This window comes from Onychomys torridus, chromosome 8 (genome assembly GCF_903995425.1).
Source record: "Onychomys torridus chromosome 8, mOncTor1.1, whole genome shotgun sequence".
In the NCBI taxonomy this organism is placed as follows: Eukaryota; Metazoa; Chordata; class Mammalia; order Rodentia; family Cricetidae; genus Onychomys; species Onychomys torridus.
In genome coordinates this window covers 86,860,621-86,885,203 of record NC_050450.1, presented here as the reverse complement: position 1 = coordinate 86,885,203, position 24,583 = coordinate 86,860,621, and the positions used below count along the sequence as shown (strand labels likewise).

The 24,583-nt window shown below is 53.2% G+C and overlaps 1 protein-coding gene across 1 annotated transcript; it reads right to left on the bottom strand.

Annotated features, from left to right (window-relative positions):
- Nucleotides 1–299: 299 nt before the first annotated feature.
- Nucleotides 300–23,499, bottom strand: Thra (thyroid hormone receptor alpha). The gene is made up of 9 exons (XM_036198189.1): nucleotides 23,269–23,499; nucleotides 11,031–11,384; nucleotides 8,526–8,593; nucleotides 7,487–7,587; nucleotides 4,316–4,463; nucleotides 3,522–3,727; nucleotides 2,571–2,717; nucleotides 1,834–2,092; nucleotides 300–1,121 (listed from the first exon to the last, which is right to left on the bottom strand). The coding sequence occupies exons 2-9, from the start codon at nucleotides 11,081–11,083 to the stop codon at nucleotides 871–873; spliced, it is 1,233 nt and encodes a 410-aa protein (XP_036054082.1). The 5' UTR covers nucleotides 11,084–11,384; nucleotides 23,269–23,499; the 3' UTR covers nucleotides 300–870.
- Nucleotides 23,500–24,583: the final 1,084 nt, after the last annotated feature.

Here is a 24,583-nt window from a genome sequence, read left to right as displayed (position 1 = left end):
TGCGGTGCCAAAGGGGCACGGGGAGAGGGGCAAGGCGGGGGGGGGGGCGCCAGGACCCTGTTGTGTTAGCTCACAGCTCTAATCAGCAGCCCTACCCTTGTAGGTCTGCTGGGGGCATTTCTCTCTGGGGGTCAGAAGGGCAGTTCTCAAAGTGCATGGGGGTGGGAAGGGGGGGGTCCTTCCCCTTGGACCAGCCTCAGCTAATAACTTAATATCATCTCTCTCTCTCTCTCTCTCTCTCTCTAACGCTCTCTTTTTTTGTTTTTGTTTTTTGTTTTGTTTTTTTGTTTTTTGTTTTGTTTTTTTGTCTGTCTAGGTTTTTCTTCATTTATAGTCTCCCCTTACTTGCTTTCCAAAGTGCAGTTAGGATGACTACCATTTTTAGCCTCCAGGGGAGGAGCCGAGCCAAGCCAAGCTGTCCTTTACAGCCAGGACCCAGATTTTTGGGGAAGTAGAGACCTGTGGCCTGAAGGGGAATCTAGGCCAAGGAACTTGGCAGGGCTCTCCTGTGTGGATAGGGGTGAGTGAGGGCATCTGCCCCGTCCCTCATTCTTCCTGACCCTACAGTCAGGATGGCTTGCCCCTCTTAATTCTTCCTCACTTTCTTAGAGGTCGGGGGGTCCCGGGAACTCTAGGACTTGGGTCCCAGCCTCCCATACTGTCTTTCATAGCAAGTTCATTTGTTGCCCTGTGTGAGGGCTGGAGGGTCTGAGGGGGACTGGGCAGTGCAGGAGTATATGGGAGCTGCATCTATCCAAGGATGGGAGGAAGGAGAGAAGAGGTGGGGGGTTCTCCCTCAGCCCCCAGCTCTGTCCCTTCTCTCCAGGCTCCTCCCCACCAGCTCCGCACACCCTCTGGCCGCCTGAGGCTTTAGACTTCCTGATCCTCAAAGACCTCCAGGAAGAGAGGGGGAAAGAGTTCGGTGGGGCACTCGACTTTCATGTGGAGGAAGCGGCTGGCGTGGCAGGCCCCGATCATGCGGAGGTCAGTCACCTTCATCAGCAGCTTGGGCCAGAAGTGTGGAATGTTGTGTTTGCGGTGGTTGACGTAGTGCTCAAAGGCCAGCAGGTACGCCTCCTGACTCTTCTCAATCTTGTCCACACACAGCAGGCCGGAACGGTCTGCAGGGAGGAGGGAATGAGTGCTAAGGGCTGAGAAAAACACAGGAAAAACATTCGGGAGGGCATGGAGGGACACTGAGGCGGAGAGCCCGGGAGAGACCAGGGGAAGAAAATAGCATTGAGGGGCAGGCAGCGGCGGCGGTGGCTCACACCTTTAATCCCAGTGCTCAGGAGGCAGACACAGGCGGACCTCTGTGAGTTTGAGGCCAGCCTGGTCCATGGAGGGAGTTCTAGGACAGCCAGAACTACAAAACCCTGTCTCAAAAAAACAAAACAAACAAAAAAAAGCACCGAGGGACATGGGTAGGAGCAGCCACCTAGCAGGAATAGGGACTGGGGCTCAGGGAGATGCATGGAGAGCCAGGGGATATGAAGCCATCAATAAGCAGGAGAGAGAGAGCATTGAGAGAGAGGAGCTGGAGACAGAGGAGGAGCAGAGGCAGAGGCAGGGTACCGCTCTCAGGGGGGTCAAAGGCAATAAATAGTCTGGAGACCAAACACGAGGGGGGAAAATTCCTTAACAAATACTAGAGCATGGTCCAGGGCACAGAGGACGGACTGGGGTACAGAGAAGGAGCTGGGGAGTGAAGACACAGTGTAAAACTAGTAAGACTAACTTAAGGAAGGGGGCAAGCAGGCAGCCTAGGGTGGAGATTAAACTCTAGAGCCCCCGAGAGCTTCTGGGACCTCTCAGCCGCACGTGGCAAGATACCTGTTGACATTAGCAATACAGCCTGAAGCAGGGCCACTTCCGTGTCGTCCAGGTTAAAGGCAGAGAGTGACTTGCCCAGTTCAAAGATGGCGTCAGAGACTACACCCAGGCCGCCATTCTTGAGCTGCTCCCGCTTAACCGCCATCTCCCCGCTCAGCGTCAGGGTATCGCTCTCAGGGTCATAGCGGACAGCTGCCCGCAGGGACATGATCTCCATGCAGCACCCCTTCAGGAGGATGATCTGGTCTTCGCAAGGCAGCTGTGGAACAGCAGGACCACAGACCACTCAGTACATCCTCCCCATGCCCCACCATCTCCCCTGCCTCTCTGCTGGGCCATGCCCACCTATGCACTACTGCACTTAAACCTCACAGTTACGCCCAAGAGTGAGGGCCTATCATTCTTCCAGGCCTCTTCAAAAAACCGTAGAACAGGGCACCAGGGCACTTAGGCAACTTGGCCAAGGTCCCACAGCTAGTGCAGAAGCCTGTTTCCAGTTAGTGCCATCCAGAATGAAGAGATGAGTCATGCTGCCTGGAGGTACAATGGTCACTAGGGAGCGTGTGTGTGTGTGTGTGTGTGTGTGTGTGTGTGTGTGTGTACATGTGCGTATACACTCATGTGCTAAACATCTGTTGGTCTACAAGAATCACTCCCTCTGTCCAGAGAACATCAGAGGAGTACCCAGTGAGGCTGTGTGACCAGGGGAGTGACCCTGGGTTCCATTTGCTACTCACCTCGGAGAACATGGGCAGTTTTTTGGCAAAGTCCACCACACGGGTGATGGCCGGGGTGATGATCTTGGTAAACTCGCTGAAGGCCTCTAGGTCTACCTTGTCTCCATCCGGCATGGAGACAATGGGTGACTGGCCAATGTCATCCGGCTGGAGGGAGAGATGAGGGGGTCAGCTGGGGCTGCAGACCCCTTTCAACCACTCACTGAGTCTCCCTGCCCACCAGGGGGAGCTCCAAGGCAGCTTGGGGGAAAAGTCCCAGACCTGACTGTTCCAGCCTCAAAGTTTCAACTTTGGGAGAGCCCAGGGAGAGCATTTGAAATTTGCTAATACTGAGAATAGTGAGAATAGCAGTTAATAAATTGTACTAAAAACACAGCCATAATGACTGAAAACATGACACCCGGCTGTAGGATGGCCACCTGTTCTACACAGCTCCTTTTAGTCCTTACCACAAGTCTGTATGGAAGACAGAGTCACCAGCACTTCAGAGACAGAAGCCTAGCACAGCTAAGTAGGAAGACCATGACCACAGTCACACGACCAGTCCATTACAAAAACATCTGCCTGGCACTGGGGGAATTCTCTTAGTGCATTTTCCATCCGCTGGCATACTCTATCAGGGAGCCAGGCCCCAGTGGTCCATCTCCTTCCAATCTGACCACCCACTTGGCAGTCAGTTCTGTGAGGGTTTAACACAACACCCGGATCCCTGCAGGCGCCCCCAAACACTGTTATGTCCACTAAGTCCTCAGTCGCTGTGGGGACTGCCTTGGAATTCAGAGGCAGAGAAGGCCCGGTTCTCATAGCGCATCCCATTGGATGGAACAGACAGGCTCCGGAAAGCAAAGGCATGTGAATACAGGTACAGAGCACCAGCTTTGGGTTGGATTAAATCAAGAAGGCTTCCAGGCGAAGCAAGCCTTTGCACTCTCAACAGGCATGCTTTCTTACCAGGAATTTTCGCCTCTGCTTCCAATGGCTGCCCTGGGCATTGGTGCTGCGGTGGGCCTCCGTGGCAACGTGGATCAGATCCCACTCTTCAGGAGTGGGCTCCGGTCGCTGCTGTAGTGATCGGATCATCTCTTCCTTTCGCCTCCGCTCCCGGTTCTGCTCGATGAGCTTGCGTTTGGCCACCCGCTTCGAATCGTCTAGAACCACTGTTGACAGACAAAAGACATTTTGCATGGCAACCCCCCATGGGGCTCAGAAATTGCTCGTCCTAGTACAAAGGTCAAGTGACTTCCCAAATCACTTAGCAATAGGGTGGCACAATCCGGACCCTGTTTAATCACTGGGACCAAGTCAACTCTAAGCAGGCTGGCCCAAGGAATAATGTTCTGGTTTGAGCTACAATGTGAGGAGTTCCAGCTGACCCTGCTACCTAACCCACAGTTGAGGAAAGAGCCCCTCCTCATTTAGATGTGCCTTCCTGGGGTGCTAGTTTGGGGACACACAACAGCCAAGTTTTCACTCAACAACTCCTCTCTAAGGTCCTCAATTGGCAAGAAGCATCGAGCCTACCCGGCAACTCCATTTCTTTTGGGATGAGGGCACCAGATCCCAAATCTGAGACCAAGACTTCACAATCAGCCTGACTGACCTGGGTTGGCTACCACTCCGCCCTGAAGGGACCCAGGAAGGAATCTGCTACCCTTGCACTGAAGGGACCCAGGAAGGAATCTGCTACCCTTGCACTCATCCCCACCACAGATGCCTGACTCTACTGCCCCACGGGTGTCCCTTACAGTCCATGGCCATGCCCACGGCAATGCACTTCTTGAAGCGACACAGCTGGCACTGGTTCCGGGTGATCTTGTCGATGACGCAGCAACTGTCATATTTGCAGGAATAGGTAGGGTGGAGGTTCTTCTGGATTGTGCGGCGAAAGAAGCCCTAGGGTGGGGGGTGGGGAGCACATGGAGCAGGTTTTCACCCTTCTGACTTCCTCTCCTGAGCCAACCACAGAGTTCACCAAGAAGGGGCAGGGCAAGGGAAGCAAGTGTCACCTGGTACCCACATGTCACTAGGCCCAGGACTGCTGGATCCTCCCAGGCCAAAGGATCTGAGAAACACATGCCCTTGCCACCAGTCTGCCGAGGGCCGAGGGGCGTCTGTGGTGGCAGAACAGTGGGTGTAGTCGGCAACACTGGGCCTTGGGCTGGTGTGGGTGCTCTAAGGGCCTTGGAAATCTACTTTAAATCATTTTTAAGACAGTCTCATGTAGTCTAGGCTGGTCTCAAATTCACTATGTAGCCAAGTATGACCTTGAGCTTCTGACCTCTGGAGTGCTAGCTAGGATTACGGGCATGTGCTACCACAGCTGGTTTACGTGGTACCAGGATGGAACCCAGGGTTTCTGCATACTAAGCAAGCACTCAACCAAAAGAGTTACATTGTCAGCCCTAGAAAGTCCAATTAATATCTTGCCTGGCTTGCTGAATGACTCTAACGGCAACATGGACCCCAAAAGCATTGTTGTATACAATATTTTGCCTATTATCTGTGCAGACGGGATTTATAAAATAGGAAGGTTAATATTCAAGAACATGCATTGAGTGCAAACATTAATAGCTTGTAAATTTTTAAAAATTTGTTGCTCTAGTCTTTGTTTTAAAGGAAAAACCTGAAGAATCAGGATGATAAAAACATGAAGTGTTGACTCCTGCTGACCTAACTATGTGATGTGCACTCGGCATGTGCCTTTCATGCATGTTAGTTTTAACCTCGATGCCAGAAGTGGGCCTTCTCTAGAAGACATTAAGGTCTGAGAGTCCAGACCTAGAGTGAATTAAAATTACTGCACCAAGATACAGACTCCTGGGCCTCATTCTAGACCTACAAAACCAAACTCTAGAAGTGGAGACAGGGCACCTCTGTCTTGGGTGGATGTTCCCCTGGGGTGCAGTTGTCCTTTGGAGCTAAGGATGCTTGCTCTAGGCTTTGTTGCTACTATTATTTCCAGGAACACTGCTTTGAAACTTGGAATCTCAACTGGTTTTGGGTTTGGCTGACAGTAAGAGAGAGAAACTTCAAACTTCTGCATTGTGTATGTATACCTTTGTGTGTTAGTTTGAGAGAAGGTCTTGTTTTGTTTTGTTTTTCAAGATAGGGTTTATCTGTGTAGCTCTGGCTGTCCTGGATCTCCCTCTATAGACCAGGCTGGTCTCGAACTCAGAGATCCACCTGCCTCTGCCTCCGAGTGCTGGGATTAAAGGCGTGTGCCACCACCACCACCCAGCTTGAGAGAGGGTCTTATGCAGCCCAGGCTAGCCTCAAACTCACTATTTGGCTAAGGATGACCTTGAACTTCTGATTCTTTTATTCTGTCTTCTGAATATGGGACTCCAGGCACGTACTACCATGCCTGGTCTCACTTACTTTTAAGTGATCTCTTTCTGGAAAGACCTGCATTTGCAGGAGGTGGTGGTCCTGGAAAAGCCATACAGGTTGAAACTGGTTGAAATTAATAGGCTTTTCCAAGTCTGTGGCTTTGACCCTCTGTTAGAAAGAACGTCTGGTCATCTTTTCTTCTACGTCCCCATCATGACCCTTCAGCATGGGTTCTCACCTTTTCAGGTACATTGGGATCACCCGGGACACTTGGTAAAAGCAGATTCCTGGAATCCACCACAATAAGGTTTGGACTAAGTAGGGGGCATACGTAGCCTGGGAATCTGCATTACACCTAGAGCTGTAGGTCACCTGGGAATTATACTGAGAGCCTCCCCCCCCCCCCCCCCCCCCCCCGCGCGCCGCGCGCGCGCATGTGTGTGTGTGTGTGTGTGTGTGTGTGTGTGTGTGTACGTGTACATGTGGCGGACAGAGGTCAACATCTAGTGTGCTCCTCAATCACTCTTCACCCTTTTGATCTCATGTTGTATTTGACACAGGGTCTCACTATGGAGTTTACTGACCAGCTAGACTGGCTAGGCAGCAGGCCCCAAAGATCTTCCTGTCTTTGCCTCACAGCTCTGGAGTACAGACAGATATGCTGCCATCCCTGGCTTTTTATGTGGGAGCTGGGGATCTGAACTCACACCCTCATGCTTGTGCGGCAAGCGCTTTCCCCACAGGGCCATCTGGCCAAACCTACATGAGCCAGATTTTGAAAGACACTGATTCCTGTTTGCAGATTGTTTCTTGGGTAGGCTGCAAGTAGCTTGAGGGTAGGACACATACTGTATCCCTCCTGCTTTTTGTTTTTTTGACACAGGGTCTCACTGTGTAGCCCTGGCTGGTCTGGTATTCACTCAGTAGATCAGGCTGGCCTCAACTCATAGGCATCAGCTAGCCTGTGCCTCCAGGGCATTGGGGTTATGGGCATGCACTACTGTGCTACAAATTCTTTTTTTGAGACAGGGTCTTCCTATATAGCTGAGGCTGGCCTAGAACCTGACGTATAACTCCCAGGCTGGCCTTGAACTCACAATCTTCCTGCCTCAGTTCCCAAGTGCTGGAATTACAGGCGTGCACCACCACTCTTGGCTTCTCACCCCTGATTCCTAATACATTGCAAGGACGGATGATGCCTGGCCTTTACTAAACGTTTGGACATGCTTGGCGTTATTTTAAAGACTGTCACAGTCCTAATTCTTATGTCTGCCATACTTTTTCCAGCACTCTGCAGTTATTTAAAGCAGTGCCAGGTAAATTAATCTAATTTAATTTGCTTATTAACTCTATGATAAACGTAGCATAATTTCCCCCATTTTATAAATGAAGAAACCGGTGAGGTTCAGAGAGGTCAAGCAAATGGCATGTGAGAGGATTATGAACAAACAAATGAATAAATGAGAAGAAAATGATATAACAGGCAGGCTTTAGGTCACACATTTAGAGACTGACTGTCATGCCGGGTGTGGAAACTCAAAGGGGTCCGGGCTTTGGGGAAGGGACAGGAGATGGCTCATCCATACCTTGCAGCCCTCACAAGTGATACAGCGGTAGTGATAACCGGTTGCCTTGTCCCCACACACGACACACTGCTCGTCTTTGTCCAGGTAACTAGGGATATACCCTGGGAAGGGGGAAAGGATGGAGGTGGTGGGCATGCTGTGGAGCCCGGTAGAGGAGCTCCTAGACGCTGCCCACCCAATTCTGCCTTTCCCATTCTCCTAGCCCAGCTTCACTGAAAGTTCTTTATCTCAAAGTAGAAAGAAGTCCTGGGACGTGTAGAGGGGCTGAGGGGACTGCCCATCCTTTTCCCTTCAAACATATGGAACCTTCATTCTTCATGCTGCCCATTCAGTGGCCTTCCCCCACCCCCTCCTTCCATGTCTTTATTTATTCTTGTTTTGTTTTGTTTTCTTGTTTGTTTTTTGTTTTTTTGATTCAGGGTTTCTCTGTAGCTCTGGAGGCTGTCCTGGAACTCACTCTGTAGACCAGGCTGGCCTCAAACTCACAGAGATCCACCTGCCTCTGCCTCCCGAGTGCTGGGATTACAGGTATGCGCCACCACCGCCCGGCCATCTTTATTTATTCTTAAGGCTGGGTCTTACTATGTTGCCCATGCTGGTCTTGAACCCTGGGTTCAGGTGATCCTTCAATGTCTGTATCCTTAAGGGCTATAACTGCAGGTAGGTGCCATTACACTTGGCCAGGAGAGGGCTTTTTTTTTTTTTTTTTAAATGTTACATCTAAGTGACAGAATAGCACAGGGGATTAGGAGAAGAAACACCCCACCTTAGGAGAACAGACACCCTGAGGCTGGTGGATCCTTCAATGAGGAGGCTCTGGGAGGGTAAAAGAGGCCCTTCCTGACCCAATTCCTCCTTAAAGGCCAAGCAAGATATGTTTTGAATCACCCACCAGTCTCACCCCCATACAAATCCCACTCATGTTCTGAAGGCTGTTCCCCCTAGAGACATAGGAACTCCAGGCCCAGCCTTGGAGGAGCCAAGTGTGCCCTGCAGGGGTGAGGCAGGGAGAAAGGCATGCGTGTGTAGCTAGGCTCACCTGACATGCTGGTTTTCAGGGAACATTGGCCGTTCTTTCTTTTTCGCTTTCCATCTGGTGACCTGGCACTGCAGGGGGCAAAGTGGGAAGAATCACAGAGCAGCCTCTGGCCAGTTCCTTCTCACCTAAGAGGCTTCCTGAGCCCCCCAGGCCTGGCTCCCTCCCACGCCTGGCTCCCTCCGTCTTAGGTCCTTAGTCCACCTCCCACCCCTACATCAGCTGACAAAGCCGAAAAGGGTCTAGCTATCTGGTAGCTGCGTGGGAGAGATAAGGGGCTTACATGGGACCAAAACCATGTTTAGGGCCCCAACACATTCTCACAGACAAGTCTTGCTGTGAGACTCCAAAATACATACTCGTCTCACATGTAAGCAGTGTTCCAAAATCCCCCACCACCCTCACCCCCACATTTCACCCACAACCTATAGAACATTCACATAGTTAAGCCTACAACATATACTCAATATGCTGAAATGCTCCTTGGAATACTCTTAAAGCTATGTAACCTTTAGAATGTGTATATATATATATATATATATATATATATATGCAATATGACACCTACGCATGTGAATAACTATGCAGCCTTCAGTATAAACCCAAGTATGGTAATAAGCTTTAGGATCTACAAATTCATACAATTTTCAGGGCATTCTCAAGTGTATTAAATGACTTCTAGGATATGTCCATGTGTTGTTATAGAACCCCCTGGACAGGCACCCATTGGTACCTTCCTCTCTCCCATATGAAAATATGTTGCTTAATTTCTAGGTCATGCACACATGCTAAATAACCCATGCTGACTGAAAATATTAGGGTCACCCTGTCATGGCCTCCATATAACAAATCAGAAACTTAAGATGCCGTTCGTGCACTGTGACACCAAGCACTGGAACCAGCCAGGAAAAGGACTCTGAGCTGCGCCATGCAAGGTATTATTAGCAACTGTCAGCCACAGCACATATATGTTGCCAGGTTTTCCACATATGTGTTACATAACCTCAGGACACGCAGGTTACATAAGCCTCTACGCATGAAAGGATTGTATAATCTTCCACACCCACCCCATGTGTGACATGTTGCAGAGTCCCTCCTACTACAGCCTGGTGCAGCTCCCAACACACTGACACAGTGACCTTGGACAGGGTCACGGTCATAGACAGCCTTGTGCTTCACACACCCTGGGGATTACCCCTGTCTGGTTTCTACAAGGCTGGAAGGTCAGGCTTGTCTCCAGCCTTCTGTGTGTGAGTGAGTGCAGGGGAACTCAGGCCACCTAGGTCCCAGCTGAACAGGCTATCACCAGGCTCAGTGCCTCTGGGTGCAGTTCCACCCACAGCCACAAGGTGGTACATATCCATGGGGGAGGGGAAGGGGTAGGAGAAGAGGTGTCTCAATTCTGAGGGACTGGGAACCTTTATATATTTCTACCTTCATACAAGACCTTAGGGCAGGCTCCTCTGGAAGCCTTGGCAGGGAAATACTGAAGATACAGGGGATAGCTACAAGGTGACAGTCTGTCTCTGAGTCTAAGCATGGGACGAGAGTTTTAGGGGAAGGGGCTTACCCAGTACCCTACCTACACAATCACGAACTCCATCCACTATTTCTGCCCCTCCAAAGAACCAGTCTTGAATACAAGGGCTTTGCCTGGCCAAACTTCCGGCCTTCTGGCTCAGGACCTGATCTCCTAGACAACGGCTAGCTACACTGCTCCCCAGAGCACCCCACCCCCACTATTTCCCTGGCCATAGGCACAGGCTGTACCCAGCTCCTGGGACACCATGCCAAATGGGACAGAGCTCTGTGCCACTTGGAGCGGCCGGAGAAGGCAGGGACCCTCTGAACTGATCTAGGGCAGGCAGATGAGAGGTAGCCCCTCCCTAGTTGTGCGTACATGGTGACGGTGACGTCTCGTCCATGTGTAAGTAAAACCTTCATTGTTGATTCACACTTCCACTTCCTGGGAGGAGCGCCATCACAGTGCCCGCCTTTGACCATGAACAACGGAGAGTGTTTCCAATGGGTTCCAAAAAGAAGTGTGGGCTCTGACCAAGAGTTGTTGGTGCCTGTACCCGGAAATGTTATGTTAAATGCACCACGGCTTGTGGATGAGCATGCTTGTTTGTGGTCAGATGGTCAAAGGATTGGTAGAAGAAGAAAATGGTAAGGCCACTGGGATCCCACACGCTCAAGTGAGGGGAACAATGGAGAGGGGACAATGGGGGCATTTGAGACTGCCCAGCACTACCAAGGAAGGGGTCATATGTCTGTTGCCTGTAATGACTGTTTCCCATCACTTTCCCCTTCAAAGTAAGCCGCTCTCAAGCTTAGTGCCTAATTCTCTGAGACAGAAACATGCCCTCAGCCCCTAGGCAGCGGGCCTGCTGGCTTCATGTCCGTCTTCAGGGGTACTTAAAAGAGACCAGCTCTCTTAAGCCCAGAGAGCTACCCATGTCTGTTGCTATGAGGAGGCACTACTAGGTTGCTAGACCCATTCATTACCTGTTCTCCTCTGGGTCCGACCCACACTCCACCTTGCTTGGCTTCTGTTCCATTCACTTCAATTCCATCCAGGATGCCCTCCAGCACGCCAAGAGACTGGGGTGGGCACACTGCCCCCCCCCCACGCCCACAGGCCACCCGCCCCCCACCACCCAGGCCCTAGGGCACAGCACCCATGGTACCCGTCTCAGTACTCAGCCTTTCACACCATGCCCTGCGCCCCAAAGGGGTGAGGGCGGGTGGTGGGAGGGGCCAGGGAGTGGCAGGTGGGAGAGCTAGGGGCAAGCTGGGTTGGTGAATGGTACTGGGCTAGGGGCTGGGAGGTCTTCAGAGGCTTGTCCTGTTGGGAGAGATCTGTGGAGAGAAGAGAGAGGCAGGGGTAAGAAGGTGCCACAGGGGTGGGTCAGTGAGCAAGAGTTAATGGAAATATTTATTTAGTAGCTTCCTGGGACCTGTAGCAAAATGGCAGTGGGCATGGCGGGAAGGTACAGGAATAGGACCAGAATAATCTTCTATCACAGGTACAGTTGGAGAGCTAAACACAGGCCCCAGACACAGGGAGGGATGAGGGGGAAGAATGAGGTCATCTATGCAGCAGGTAACAAGTCTCAATACTCACATTCAAAAAGACGCCTGGCCTTTTATGAGCGCCTATTAAATATTAGCTATTGTTACCACCCTTTACCCAAGATTTTTTGGATTTATCAGTGTTATAAGGCAAGAGGGGATCAGAGATAAGTAGTTTGAAGCACAGGCATGGGGGCAGGGGTCCCCCCACAAAGGCAGGGTGGGGCAGAGGATAGCATATAGGGATTATGAATGTCCCAGGGCCTGTGTATGCTAAACCAGGACTCTACCACTGGCTTATGTTCCTAGCCCACTCTTTTTTTTTTTTTTTTTTTTTTTTTTGGTTTTTTGAGACAGGGTTTCTCTGTAGCTTTGGAAGCTGTCCTGGAACTCGCTCTGTAGCCCAGGCTGGCCTGGAACTCACAGAGATCCGCCTGGCTCTGCCTCCCCCATGCTGGGATTAAAGGTGTGCGCCACCGCTGCCCGGCCCTAGCCCACTCTTAAAGGAGAGAGAGAGAGACAACAAAAACCAAGGAGAATGGACGCTCTCTGCTTCCCGTGCATTAGCGAAACTCCAACTCTTGCCCCTCAAGGATATTCTTTTCCTTCTTCTGAGACCAGAACTCACTATGTACACCAGGCTGTCTTAGAACTTGCAGAAATCCATCTGCTTCTGGACTGCTGGGAGTAAGGGTGTGCCCTACCATGCCTGGCCCCTTCAAGGGTTTCTAGATCCCTCACACCAAGTCCCAAACCCCAGTGTCCAGTGTGAAGATGAGAATTAGCTGATTGGCTACCATCCATCAGGACGGGAAAAGGAAGGAAGCACATACTGGTATTCACTGAACAGACATGATATGCCTTCTGAAGGAGGCTCAAGAACTTTGCAGATGGAAGAGGCCGCCATGTGTGTCATCCCAGCACTTGGGAGCTAGAGGCAGGAGAATGAGAAATTCAAGGTTGGCCAGGTGGTGGTGGCACACACCTTTTATCCCAGCACTCTGGAGGCAGAGGCAGGTGGATCTTTGTGAGTTTGAGGCCAGCCTGGTCTACAGAGTGAGTTTCAGGAAGTTCCAGGATAGCCAGGGCTACGCATAGAAAAATTTAAAAAAAAAAAAAAAAGAAGTTCAAGGTTATCTTCAGCCACAGAGTGAGTTTGAGACCAGTCTGTTCTAGAGACCCTGTCTTAAAAAAAAAAAAAAAAAGAAAGAAAAGAAAATTCCCAGATAGATAGAGCCAGGTTTGATGATGTATGCCTATAGTTCAAGTACTCAGGAGGCTGATGCAGGAGGATTGTCACAAATCTAAGGCAAGCCTAGCCTCTACAGTGAACTCTACATCAAAAACCAAAGAGCATGACATTAACAAATAAAATAAAATGAACTTTCCAGGTGGGGAAACCAAGTCTCACCAAAGCTCAGTGAGTCCCTCAAGTTCATGCAGCTAGGAAGCTGGTAGCTCAGGGATTAAGACGTCACAGCCTGGCTCTTGCCTTATTCTGCTACTTGAAGGGAAGAGAGTGCTAGACCAGACTTCCACCTCCAGTTCCTCTGAGCTGCCCACTGTGACCCTGGCTGCAGGCCTAGGGTGTCCTGTCTGCATGCACAAGCAGGTGTGGGCATACGGGAGCGGGCAAAGCGTGCAGCTCCCCACATACAACTCCATCACGTGGGTGGCCGCGGCAGCGGAGACCTTGCTTAGGCCCCCTTCTCCACCCCCATGAGCTGATAAGGAGTCAGGGTGAGGGGAGGGGGCAGAGATAAAGCAGGGCATTGGGCAGGGCAGGGCAGCAGGACAGGGTCTCTGGACTCATGCAAGGCCCTGGGGTGGGAAAAATAGGAACACAGAAAAGGGGCCCAGTCTGTCTCTGACACCCCCAGGCCAGGACTGGGCACTGGGGGCTGGACAGGAGTCTGGAGGGGGGCAGTGAGTGGGGAGACAGCCCAGAGAGCCATCAAGAAAGTAGGTCAAGTTTTTCTTGGCTTGTGGAGAAATTCCTGTTATAAATTTATAATGGCGTAGCCAGCCCTAAGGGGTGGAGGTGGGGGAGGAGGAGAAGTGGGTGGGGATGCCCAGGGCTGGGCACTGGGGCCTACTGCTCTTAGCTAGAATAGGGGGGCAACAGTGAGGAGCATGATGGGGGCTGGACAATAGAGACCATTTTGTTCTCACGGCTGGCTGTGCCCAGCAAGGCTTCATTCAGTCAGTCTGTCTGCCTGTCTGCCTGTCTGTCTGTCTGAATCTCTCTTTTCTCTCTCTCGTCGGGTCTGGGTGTCTCCCTCCCTGTCCCCCCCTGCCCCTCCCCCCACCGCCCCGACTGTGCCTCGGTGCTTGGCACACCCTGGCTGCGGTGTTGCCCCCGCCTGTCTCCTGCCCGCCTGGCACACCGCCACCACTTGTTTACAGAAGCTGGAAAAATCCACTCGCCAGCCGGAGGCCCAAGCGCCCCCAGGGAAGGGAGGAGGCAGACCCAGGAGTGGGCAAGCAGAGAGGGGCAGCCCTGGGGAACAGGCCTTGGGGGCAGGCAAAGAAGGCCAGGGTGTGTAGGAATGGGTATTAGCAGCTGTGGGCAGGGCCAGGCAGGGAACGGCAGCAGGAGCCAGTGGCATGGGAAGCTCCTGCCTCAGGCCAGAGCTCTGGAGGTGCCCTTCCCCCCAGCATCCCACCACTACCAGTTGCTACAAGGCAGACGTGGGGCAGTGCCAATCTAAGCTATCCTGTTTATTTCCCCTCTCTCCTCCCTGGCCCAGCCTTAACTCCAAATGTGTCTGGGCACTGCCAAAGGCTTGCACGTGCCCACAGCGGGAGGGGCAGGGTCCTTGTCTGCCTTACCTCTGTGCTGAGCTGAATGTGCCCTGGTGCCAGGTGGTGTAGCCCAAGTGTTGGTTATCCCCTGGCAGTGGAAGAGGGTCAAGGTACTAGCCTCGCTTCTTAGAGCATTTTTGCCTGGCACCTAGCAAGAGTCTAGAACCCCTGGGGACACCTGAAAACCTCTCCAAGGACATATATGGGCCTACACAGAGCCCAGGCAGAGGCCCAACATGCGGGAAGGCACAAACCATGTGAGCCCATGTCAGCTACAGGCAGGAAAAGGTCAGTGAGGAAGGGGTATTACATCAAGGATAACCACCCTGAAGGGCAGCCTCTCTCCTCTCTTCTTGAAGTTCGCTTAATAGTCCCCAGCTCCTTCCTAGCACAGCCTTTGCGGCGGCAGGGGGGTTGGGGGTGGTGTCAGACCCAAAGAGACAAAAGAGGGTGGAGCTATGGGGTCCAGGCTCTCATCTGGACAGCAGGACTGCAAGACCCACCTGTCCAACGGCCTGGCCACCCACTCCTTCTTTGTCAGACAAGAGCTGTTGGGTGGCAGCATGGGCAAGCTGCCCATAGAGGGGGAAGCATTTCATTAAGCTTAAGTGATTCTGCAATGGGGGACCGGTACAAGAAGCCGATGCGGCATCCATGGGCACCATGCCAGGTTCCCACTGCTGCCTGCCCTACTCTGCAGTTCTGTGGATCCCTGGGATACGCCCAAAGGACTCCCGAGGAGGCTGCCAGCAGGGACTCTGCCCCCAGCCATCTAGTAGCAAGTAGTGTGCACGCTTCTGAGGCTCTGCACTGGGCTATGGCTCTACCTTTCTGGGGCCCCTGAACTTTGTCCTTAAATGCTTTGAAGAAAGCCTAGCCATCCTTCACACACACACACACACACACACACACACACACACACACACACACACACGGGAGCTGTAAAGAGGGGAGAAAAGGAAGGAAGAGACAGGTAAAGGGAATGATGGGAAAAGAGGGAAAGAAAAAGAGAGGAAAGGACAAAGAGATGAGGGAGAGGTGTGGGCAGAGCTAGGGGTGTCAAGGAAGTGGGGGGGAGGAAGAAGGGAGCGGTGGGAAAGAGGATGGGAGAGGAAGGGGTGAGGTGGGAAGGGACAGCTAAAGGGAGGAGAGGCAGATGAAAGAGAGAGACAAGGGGGGGGAAGAGGGAAGCAACAAAGCAAGATGGGTGGGGGGTGCTTCTGCCCTGCCCAAGTCCCAGCCCGCGGAGGCTGGGGGAGGGGGAGCAGAAATGGTTTCCACGGCGACAGCTGGTTCTTGGTGGCCTGGCATGTGGGCTATTAATAGTGCTGTGGGTAGGTTCACACCTCCCTCTCCCCTTCCCCTCGGCTTGCTACTAGGATGGGGGGGAAGAGTCCCCCACCCCAACTCCCAGTCACCCTGCATAGATGTCCTGATTCCGCACTGTGGAATCATCAAGGGTAATGTGGAGAGGCCAGGGCAGCCACTGTAGCCCAAACACACACGGGCATGCACAGGCAAACAGGCATCTGTGTGCAGACGTGCCCGGTGCCAACGTGGGTTCCCACAAGTAGCACCGACCTAACAGTGGCTAGGTAGGGGGCATCTATGGCCACTGAGGACCTGCAGTAGCAAAACATACATGTGTGTTTCGGGACAGAAGCCTCCCCCAGCACTGGGGCTTCTCCCTCCTTCCCCAGACCCATACCCTGTTCTGTTCTCGGGTGTGGATTGGGCAGGATTGCCCCACCCAATTCTCTGCTATCCCAGTGCCAGGAAAGAAAGAAGGCGGGAAGGCAGGGACTGTTTGGCAGGTGTGATGTGGCCGAGAAGTACACACACAGACTTAGGTGCAGTTTATAGGTGTGGGGGTGGGGACCGAGCGGCGCAGCACCTCTGGGTGGGATCTCGCTTGAGCACTCTGGAACTTAAAAGCAGTGACCCAGAAGTCAGATTTCCTAGCTATGGTAGGCCTTAAAACTAGGGAATGGGAGATTAGGTGGGGGATGTGCACTACAGGGAGACTGGTTGCTTAAACAAAGGATCCTCCCTGTCCGCCCCCCCCCCCTCCAACCACCACAAAGACTATAACAGGAAATCCCCCCCTGCAGGTCAAAGACAGAAAGACATAAACAGTAGCTCTGTCTTGGGCCACATGCCCAGTATTAACATCAAAGACTGTGTTCCCAACCCACTCCCCCATAGCCTTACCCACCTGCTTCTTCTTCTCCCTTCCCCTAGTTCAAGCTAATTCCATAAAGCATCAAGGGTGCTAGATCTAGAGGTCACTTCCCTGGTCATGCCCAGCCTCCACACTTGGTGATGGATGGCTGTCCACCCATCCCTCACAGAATTTCAGGTCCCCTTTCCCAATTCCCTTCAGAAAAACCAGCAAGAAATCTAAGTCGCCAAGAAGTCAGAATTAGATGCACTCCCCCCCCAAAAAAAAACAAAAAAAACAACCTGGGCATAGTGTATTCTCCCCACCCTACCCCCAGCCAAAGGGGTAATTGGAGCTGGGAGCTGGGGCAGCTGAATGCTGGAGGCATGAATGTCATGGGGCCAAGGCACTTGCACCAGATGGCATCATGGGCACAAGGCTTGGGGGTACTCCCTTTGCACTCCCCTCTTTCTAAGGCAGAAGTTGATTGCCAGCTACAGGAAGCATCACCTGGGAAGGGAAGGAATGGTGTAGGGAAAGAGAGGATGTTCTAGGCACCCCAGGGAGGCAAGAGCTAGCTCCCACCCAGTCAGAACTGGCAGAGGCAGAAAGAGGGAGGCCGAGAGCTGGAGAGGAGACAGAGGGGCAGAGAGGGAGGGGAAGAAGAGAAAAGGAAGGAAGGAGAGAATGGAATTGGAGAGATTAAGAAAGAGAGAAAGAGAGAGAAAGAGAGAGAGAGAGAGAGAGAGTGTGTGTGTGTGTGTGTGTGTGTGAGAGAGAGAGAGAGAGAGAGTGTGTGTGTGTGTGTGTGTGTGTGTGTGAGAGAGAGAGAGAGAGAGAGAGAGAGAGAGAGAGAGAGAGAGAGAACAGAGCAAATGCAGCTGAGTCTCAGGCACACACATGGACACGTGCAGACTCACACATTCATTCCGCATGCGCAGAACTACAGGGCTCCAGTACCCGTTCCAGGAGATATTCAGAGCCCTACCCAGCCCACACATGCACAAAACACTCTCACATGGATGCATGCACAACACACCCACTCACTGATGTGTATGAAAATGCTGATAGTTACCAAAGCTTGCCCCCTCCTCCCCCCCATGCCTGGGAAAAAGAGAAAATGAAACAGGCAGCCAGGGCTTCAGAGCCAGAAGCCCCCTCTTCTTTACAAGAGAAAGGGCAGGAGGAGGAAGAAGAGAGTGTGGGGGCTGCTTTGCCCAAACCACCACCACTCTTTGCCACTGTTGGGCAGGTGTGGCTGTGCCTCTGGCACTAACCTGTGAACCTTAACTCCCTCTCTTCAGGTCCAATGCCCACCTCCAAAGCAAAGGAGCAGGGCAGTATTTCCGGGTACAATAATATCCATTTTGTCTCCCTGTCTACCTGTGAACTTCTGACCCCTCTGAACAAACAGGAAGGCAGTCCCTACTGGTACCCCATCTCTTGCCTGTCAGGCAAAAGAACATGACACGTGTGCCACTGCACGAGAGCCACAGAGGTCTCGGTGAGAGACGGAACTGTCTCTGGTTCCTGGTGGCACGTGCATCCTCAGCCTGGTATGTGCCAGCCTGGGGAGGAGAGAGGAAGCCACAGGAACAGCTTACCATGCGAGGTAGTAATACAGACTGAACATGCTACCATCCTGCCATCCTGCCTTATGTGTCTTTTTTTTTTCCAGTGCTGGGGAGCAAACTTAGAACCTCGTGCATACAAGTGTTCTCCTACCAAGCTACAGCCCTATGCCCAATATTGTGGTCTTCACCCTTACCCTATGTGGATAATATATAATAAAAAGCCAGGCCCCAAGTTATACAACTGGCGAATGGCAAAAACCCAGTCCCCAACTCCCAGCCAGTAATCTTTCCACACACCACACCTGCCTCCCCTCAAGAGGCTCCAAAGTTCCCTAAGCACCTCTGCAACCATGAGAACTGGAATTGAGACCGTCTCTCACACCAAAGGCTCCAAGTCCCTCCACTAACCACACGACCCATTCATTGTCCTTACTTCACCTTGAAGGGCTGGGGCTGAATAAATGGGGCCTGTGGGAAAGAGGATCCTGATTCTTAGAGTCCTGGCCAAGTAAGGGACACCAAAACAGACCTAGGACCTCCAGGTGCTATGTGCTGGCCCTTCCTTAGCACATTTCCTCCCTGCCACCACCTTTTACTAGATGGGCACTGTGTGCCAGGGGAGTCTGGCATCTGTGAGGCAGGACTAGGTCCTGGTAGGTAGCTGGGGTGATGGTACCCTAAGGAGGAGGAAGGGCGCTGTGCTCCTTTCCGGTCCCTAGGCTTGTGGAGATGACCCTGCTTTTGTTCATGCATGCGTTCTCTCGCTTCCTCTCTGTCCCTCTCATTGCCAACACTCAGAATTGTCCCAAGAGACGTGGTGACACCCGGGTATTCATGCACGCACGTGCCATTAGCTGAGGAGGTGTGTCCCGGGCTAACATGCCAAGGACTCCTTTAAATTAAAAGGTGACAGTCGGAAGAGGAGGGGCAGAAAGGTCTGCTGTGGGCTCTTAGTTCTTGTTAGAAACAAAACACCTGTGAGCAAGAGATGTTATATGTGGATGGTGAGGAGGGTGGACATACATTGTTCCCCACTCACTTCGTTCCCATTTCTGTGACAGTCAGGAGACCCAAACCCCAATACACTCCTACCAGACATCCTAGGGTCTCCAGGTATGAATTAGGTGCATTTTGGGGGAGGAGTTGAGCTGGTCTCACTATGTGTCCAAGGCTGGCTTTGAACTCCTGGTCTTCCTTCCTCAGGCTTTCCAGCCACTGCTAGGAGACCAGGCTTGTGCCATTCACTATATCTCGCTATGAACTGGGCACTTTTATTCTGTCTCCCCCGCCACTGCCTCCCCCCCCCCCCCCCCCCCCCCCATTGCTGAGGATCGAACCCAGGGCCTTGTGCTTGCTAGGCAAGCGCTCTACCACTGAGCTAAATCCCCAATCCCGAACTGGGCACTTTTAAAACATTGTATATGTGTCTATCTGGCAATGTCTCACATAGCTCAGGCTGGCCTCCAACTCTCTATGGGGATGAGACTGGCCTTGATCCTCCTGCCTCAACCTCCCAAGCATTTAATATATTTTAACAACTATAAATGTCAAAGATAGATGAGAGAGAGATCATCAGCTCGTTTCTAGATAAGGCAAGAAGGAAACTGCAGTCTTCTCAAGGTCACACAACTAGCAGCAGGCATTTAGGATTCAAACTTAGGCAGCTGAACTCCAAAGCAAACAACAAAAGCCCACTTTTAACCCTAACAACCTAAGACCTGCAATGTGACTTGATAGAATAAGGATACCCTGCTCTTTCATCTGGCTGTGTATCCCCTGTGACAAACCTCAGTTTATCTTTCTGTTGAAGTCTATGAGTACTCTATGATGGACTTGTTACTAATATGTTCTCATCCAAGCAGGCCAAGGCTAGAAGGAGCAGAGCCAGGCATGTTTGTTGTGTCCATCCTCCCCCCCCCCACCACCACCCCAACCCCCACCCCGCCCCGAGGCTTTGGATCTCCTGTGCCAGTAGCCCCTGGACAAATTCCCTCGTTCCAAGGGCCACTCTTTCTGTCCTCACATATAGCATCCCCTAAAACTGGCTCAGCTGTACCCTCAGAACCAATCCTAAAGCTGGGCAAGGGAGACACAGCTGTTGGGACAGCTCTGGGGTGGGTCTCAGCTGCCAGGGGTGTGAAGAAAGGCCATCATGAGTCCTAATGTGGACCGAACTGGGTCCTGCCAACTCCTGTCACTGTGTGAGGTGCGTGGGCATGGTTTTCCCGCCTGGGTCAGTTAGGGGAGGAGCCTCCTCACTGCCTCCTTAGAGAGTTGCAGCCTGAACCTAAAGTGTTCCCACTGAACTGGTGTTCCCTGGCTGGGCCTGCCAGCTTGAGGGGTCAGCATAGGCAGCAGCCTACTCCCCTCCCTTTCCCCATTCCCAGCCCCCAAAACTTGCTGGCCAGCCACAGCTGCAGCATCAAGGAAGTGCAGGATGTCCTGAGCCAGCGGAGCACCCCCACCCCCCACCCCAACCTCCTGCTGACCCCAGAGGCAGGCTGGGCGGGCCAGAGGGCCCGAATTTGAGTATTAACAACTGGAAAAGTATGAAGAATGTTGCTGCCAGCTCTGAGAAAGAGGCCGTGGCAGAAATGGAGACGAGCACAGGGCAAGAGAGAGAGCTACAGACTGGCAGAGACACAAGGAGAGAGTCAGACACCCCAAGGCAGCGACAGAAATACAGACAGAGTTAGAGAGAAATTCCAAGTCAAAAATACACCTCACTCACGCAGACACTCGCCAGCATACGGCCTCCCAAGGAAAGCTTCCAAGTTTGGACAGGAGGGCCAGAGGTGAGAAAAGGGGCAGATTCACAGTGGGAGGCAGGCACTCAGCTGGGGACAACGAAGGGTCCCCAGGAAAGGCCCAGCCAAATAACCCCTAGCAGGGGCAGCTAGGTCCCCACTGGCTTATAGGCTAGGGATGAGAGTGAGCCAGAGAGCCACTCCCAACTCTTCCCCAGACACCCCTCCCCCAGCAACCAGGACAATCCCAGCTGCTAGAAGTCACTGGACACTGCTGCAGGCCCATGACTCGGCCCTCTGGAACCCCCTTGCACCCACTTTGCTCGTTCCCCTGTCTCTCTAAAGGGGAGAGGGGGGGAGAGCCCATTGCTACACAGTGGCTGAGCCTGGAAGATAGAAAGAAGCCAGAGGGAATAGTCGGTGATTGTGTGCATTTAAGTGCATCCCTGCCCCAGCTACAATGTGTCTATCTGCAGGGGTTATCTGGACACTTCCAGGTGGGAGCTGGGACTGCAGACCGAGCCCTGTGCATGGCCCCTGCACCTGTGAGACGAGGTGTAAAGGAGTGCACCTGTGCCTGGAGCTCCCACAGTCAATCAATTAACAAGTGTTTACAGAGCACACACTGTGCTAGGCTCTGGGTGGGATCCAGGGCTCTTCTAGAGATTCTCCCATGTCTCAAGGAGCTTGCCATCTAGTAACTGGGTGGTATGGCAACCGACAGTAATGAGACTATATTATCAGGAATGCATGCTTTGCACCATTATGCAGAAAAGTCGTTTCATACAGATGAATTTGATTTTCTCAGTAGTAGAGGTTTTATTGTCTACAGAACCTCAGCTCCACGGAAGAATCCAGGAAAATACTTGTTGCTAAGTTGTGTACACATGTATTGATGTGTAGCTATGTTTTTTGTTTGACTGAGTGAGTGACTGTCATGGCAAGCAATGACGACTACATGACTGGGCACATGTGAGCGCATGTGTGCTTGTGAGTGACAGGGTCTTTTGTAATTGTGTGGCTGTGGGCAGTTGCTGTGTGTGCACAAGCACGCATGCATGCATGCATGCATGCGATAGTGACAGAGACTCCTTGCCCCTGTGTGTGACAGCATCTTCCTGTGACCCTGTGCGTGGGTATGTGCACAGGCCTTCTCTTTGCTCACGGTCTCCCGTGGGTGTGTCCAACCCCTCTGAGCTCCACCATGCAGCAGCAGCCTGCCTCTTCCCTTGTCCCCATGTGGGTGTGTCCAGAAGCTCCTGTCCTTGAATCTGCCTGAGTGTCCCTGGGTGTGCATGTGGCTGTCTGTGTGGGCATATCTGTGTCTGCATGTCACCTTTGCCTCCCCCTTCATCTTGGACAATGGCCCCCTTCATCCCCTCCCCCTCCTGGGTCCAGAGCCAGCATTCAGGGGCAGGCTCCCATCTCCCTGGCTTTCCTTCTGTGTGCCCCCCCTTCGGTCCCTGAAATGGGTGGCTCTCTCCATTGCTTTTGACATCTTCCCAGGCCTTCCTGGACAAGGGAGGGCCCTAGACAGAAACGGGGGCACCAGAGACACGTTGCAAAGGGAGGGAAACATGGGAAGCATGCACACACACACACACACACACACACACACGCACGCACACGCACACGCGCGCACACACACACACACACACACACACACACACACACACACACACAAAACATGAGTCCATTCCTTCCTCTCTTCCCCACCACGGGCCAGCAATTCTCCTAATCATCCAGGGACCATCGAGTACACCCCCACTACTACACGCTCACATTCCCCCCACCCCACCCCACCCGCGGCGTTTTTGCAATTAGGAGTGTTGCAACCAGAAAGCCATGCTCAACTGGGAAGGCAGGGAGGGGAGGGGGGCTCTTTCTCCCCCAGCCCATGCAAGCCCCCCCACCCTGCCGCACCCACACTGCCCTCCATAGCTGGAGGCAGCTTTGCAAAGGCCCTTCGGCCTCCTTGACTGGGGGGTTGGGGGGGGACACGACAGGCTTCTGGCACACCGTAAACAAACCGCGGCGCGGCGGGCGGGGGAGCCTCGGCAGGCAGCGGGGCCCAGCCCGGGAATGCGCAGCAGACCAGCCGGACAGAGGCCGGGCGGGACCTCGAAGGGGAGGCCCAGACGCCATCTCCGCGGGCGAACCCCGGGGCCCACCGACCACGGAACAGCACCTCCCTTCCTCAGGGCGTAAGCGGCTGGCTCTCGGGCTGTGACAGGGTCACCCGGGCGCCCGGAAAGGCAGAGGTCGGCGGCGGGAACCCCCTGGGCGCCCCCAGCCCGCCTACGAGCTGGCCAGAGACCCGCGGCTTTGCATAATCAATCGCGATGCATTTGCATATTAATGCCCCCTCGCTCCCTCCTCCTTACCTTGGCTTGGCGCGCTGAACCGAGTTGGGCAACGACGCGGGGGTCTCAGCGCCCCGTGCCGGGGGCGTCCATGGGGGGCCGGTGGGGCCCGGGCCGCCCGCCTCCAGCGCCGGGGTGTGAGTGCGAGTGAGCGCGGGGGGGCGGGGGGCGAGTGTGGCGGCCCCGCGGCTCCTCCGGCAGAGGCGGCGGCCGCTCTGGCTCCTCCCTCCCCCGCCCCGCTCCGGCTGGGGCTCCGGCTCCGCGCGCCCGGCCGGCTCGCGGCTGCACCCTGCAGGCCGCCTCGCAGCCGCCGGCCCCCGCCCCCCGTCCCCCCCTCCCCCGCCGCGCCCCGGGACCCCGGCCGGCTGCCCCTCGATCGCCTTGGCCCCTACCAGGCTCAGACTCGCCCACCTCAGCCCCTGCGGCTCCGTCGAGGAGCGGTGCTCGGTGACACATTTTGAGAAAGATGTCTTTTTTTTTTTTTTTTTTTTTTTTATAAACAAAATAGCTTTCACTCGCTGGAAGAACTGGGGGTTTTCTGGTTTGCACCCTGGGGTAGAGGGGAAGTTTCAGGGAGCTCTCTGCACCTTATATATCCGGGGCAAAGTCCAGATACCAAACGTTAGAGGTTGTTTGTTTCAGAGTTCGGGTCCCTTCTTTCCAAGCAACTCTCTGTGTGACCTTGAACAAATTACAGCTGCCGAGGTTGGAGCTTAAAATCCAAGTGTTGGACAGGTTACTTCTGAAATCCTCCTAACACCAACAGTCCTATTTTCTAGCCCTTTTGGAGGCTCATTCTACGTTATGCCTCTTCTCTCATTTCTAACATTAATGCTGCATCCACTGCCTCCTCTTGAAAACGTTTCTGTTCTCCATAAAGGCTCTTTATTCACTGCCCACCAGCCATTCCCCAACAATATACAACCCGTGCTAAGCTTGAGGAGGAGCCGGGCGGGCAGGACTCGCTACTGGCCCTCATCCCTTGGTTTTCACTGAGGTGGGATTTCCTCTCATGTTTGCACCATCAAAACCCAAATGGATCCAGGGCTAACCTAAGGAGCAGGGTGGCTGCAAAGAGATGGACTCGTTTTCTCAAAGGAGAGGTCTCCATGCCAGTTCCGGACCCCTGCGCGCGCACGCGCACGCACGTGCGCCAACCACACACACACACACACACACACACACACACACACACACACACACCTCTGCATTCATGGACATAAAACCCTGTCAGTGACGCCAGAGCCCCTTTCATCTGGGGATCTACTACCGCCAGGCAGAGGTCTAATTACCCTAGCACCCCCCTCTGGCCCCGCCGGTTCCCCCGCTGTCATTA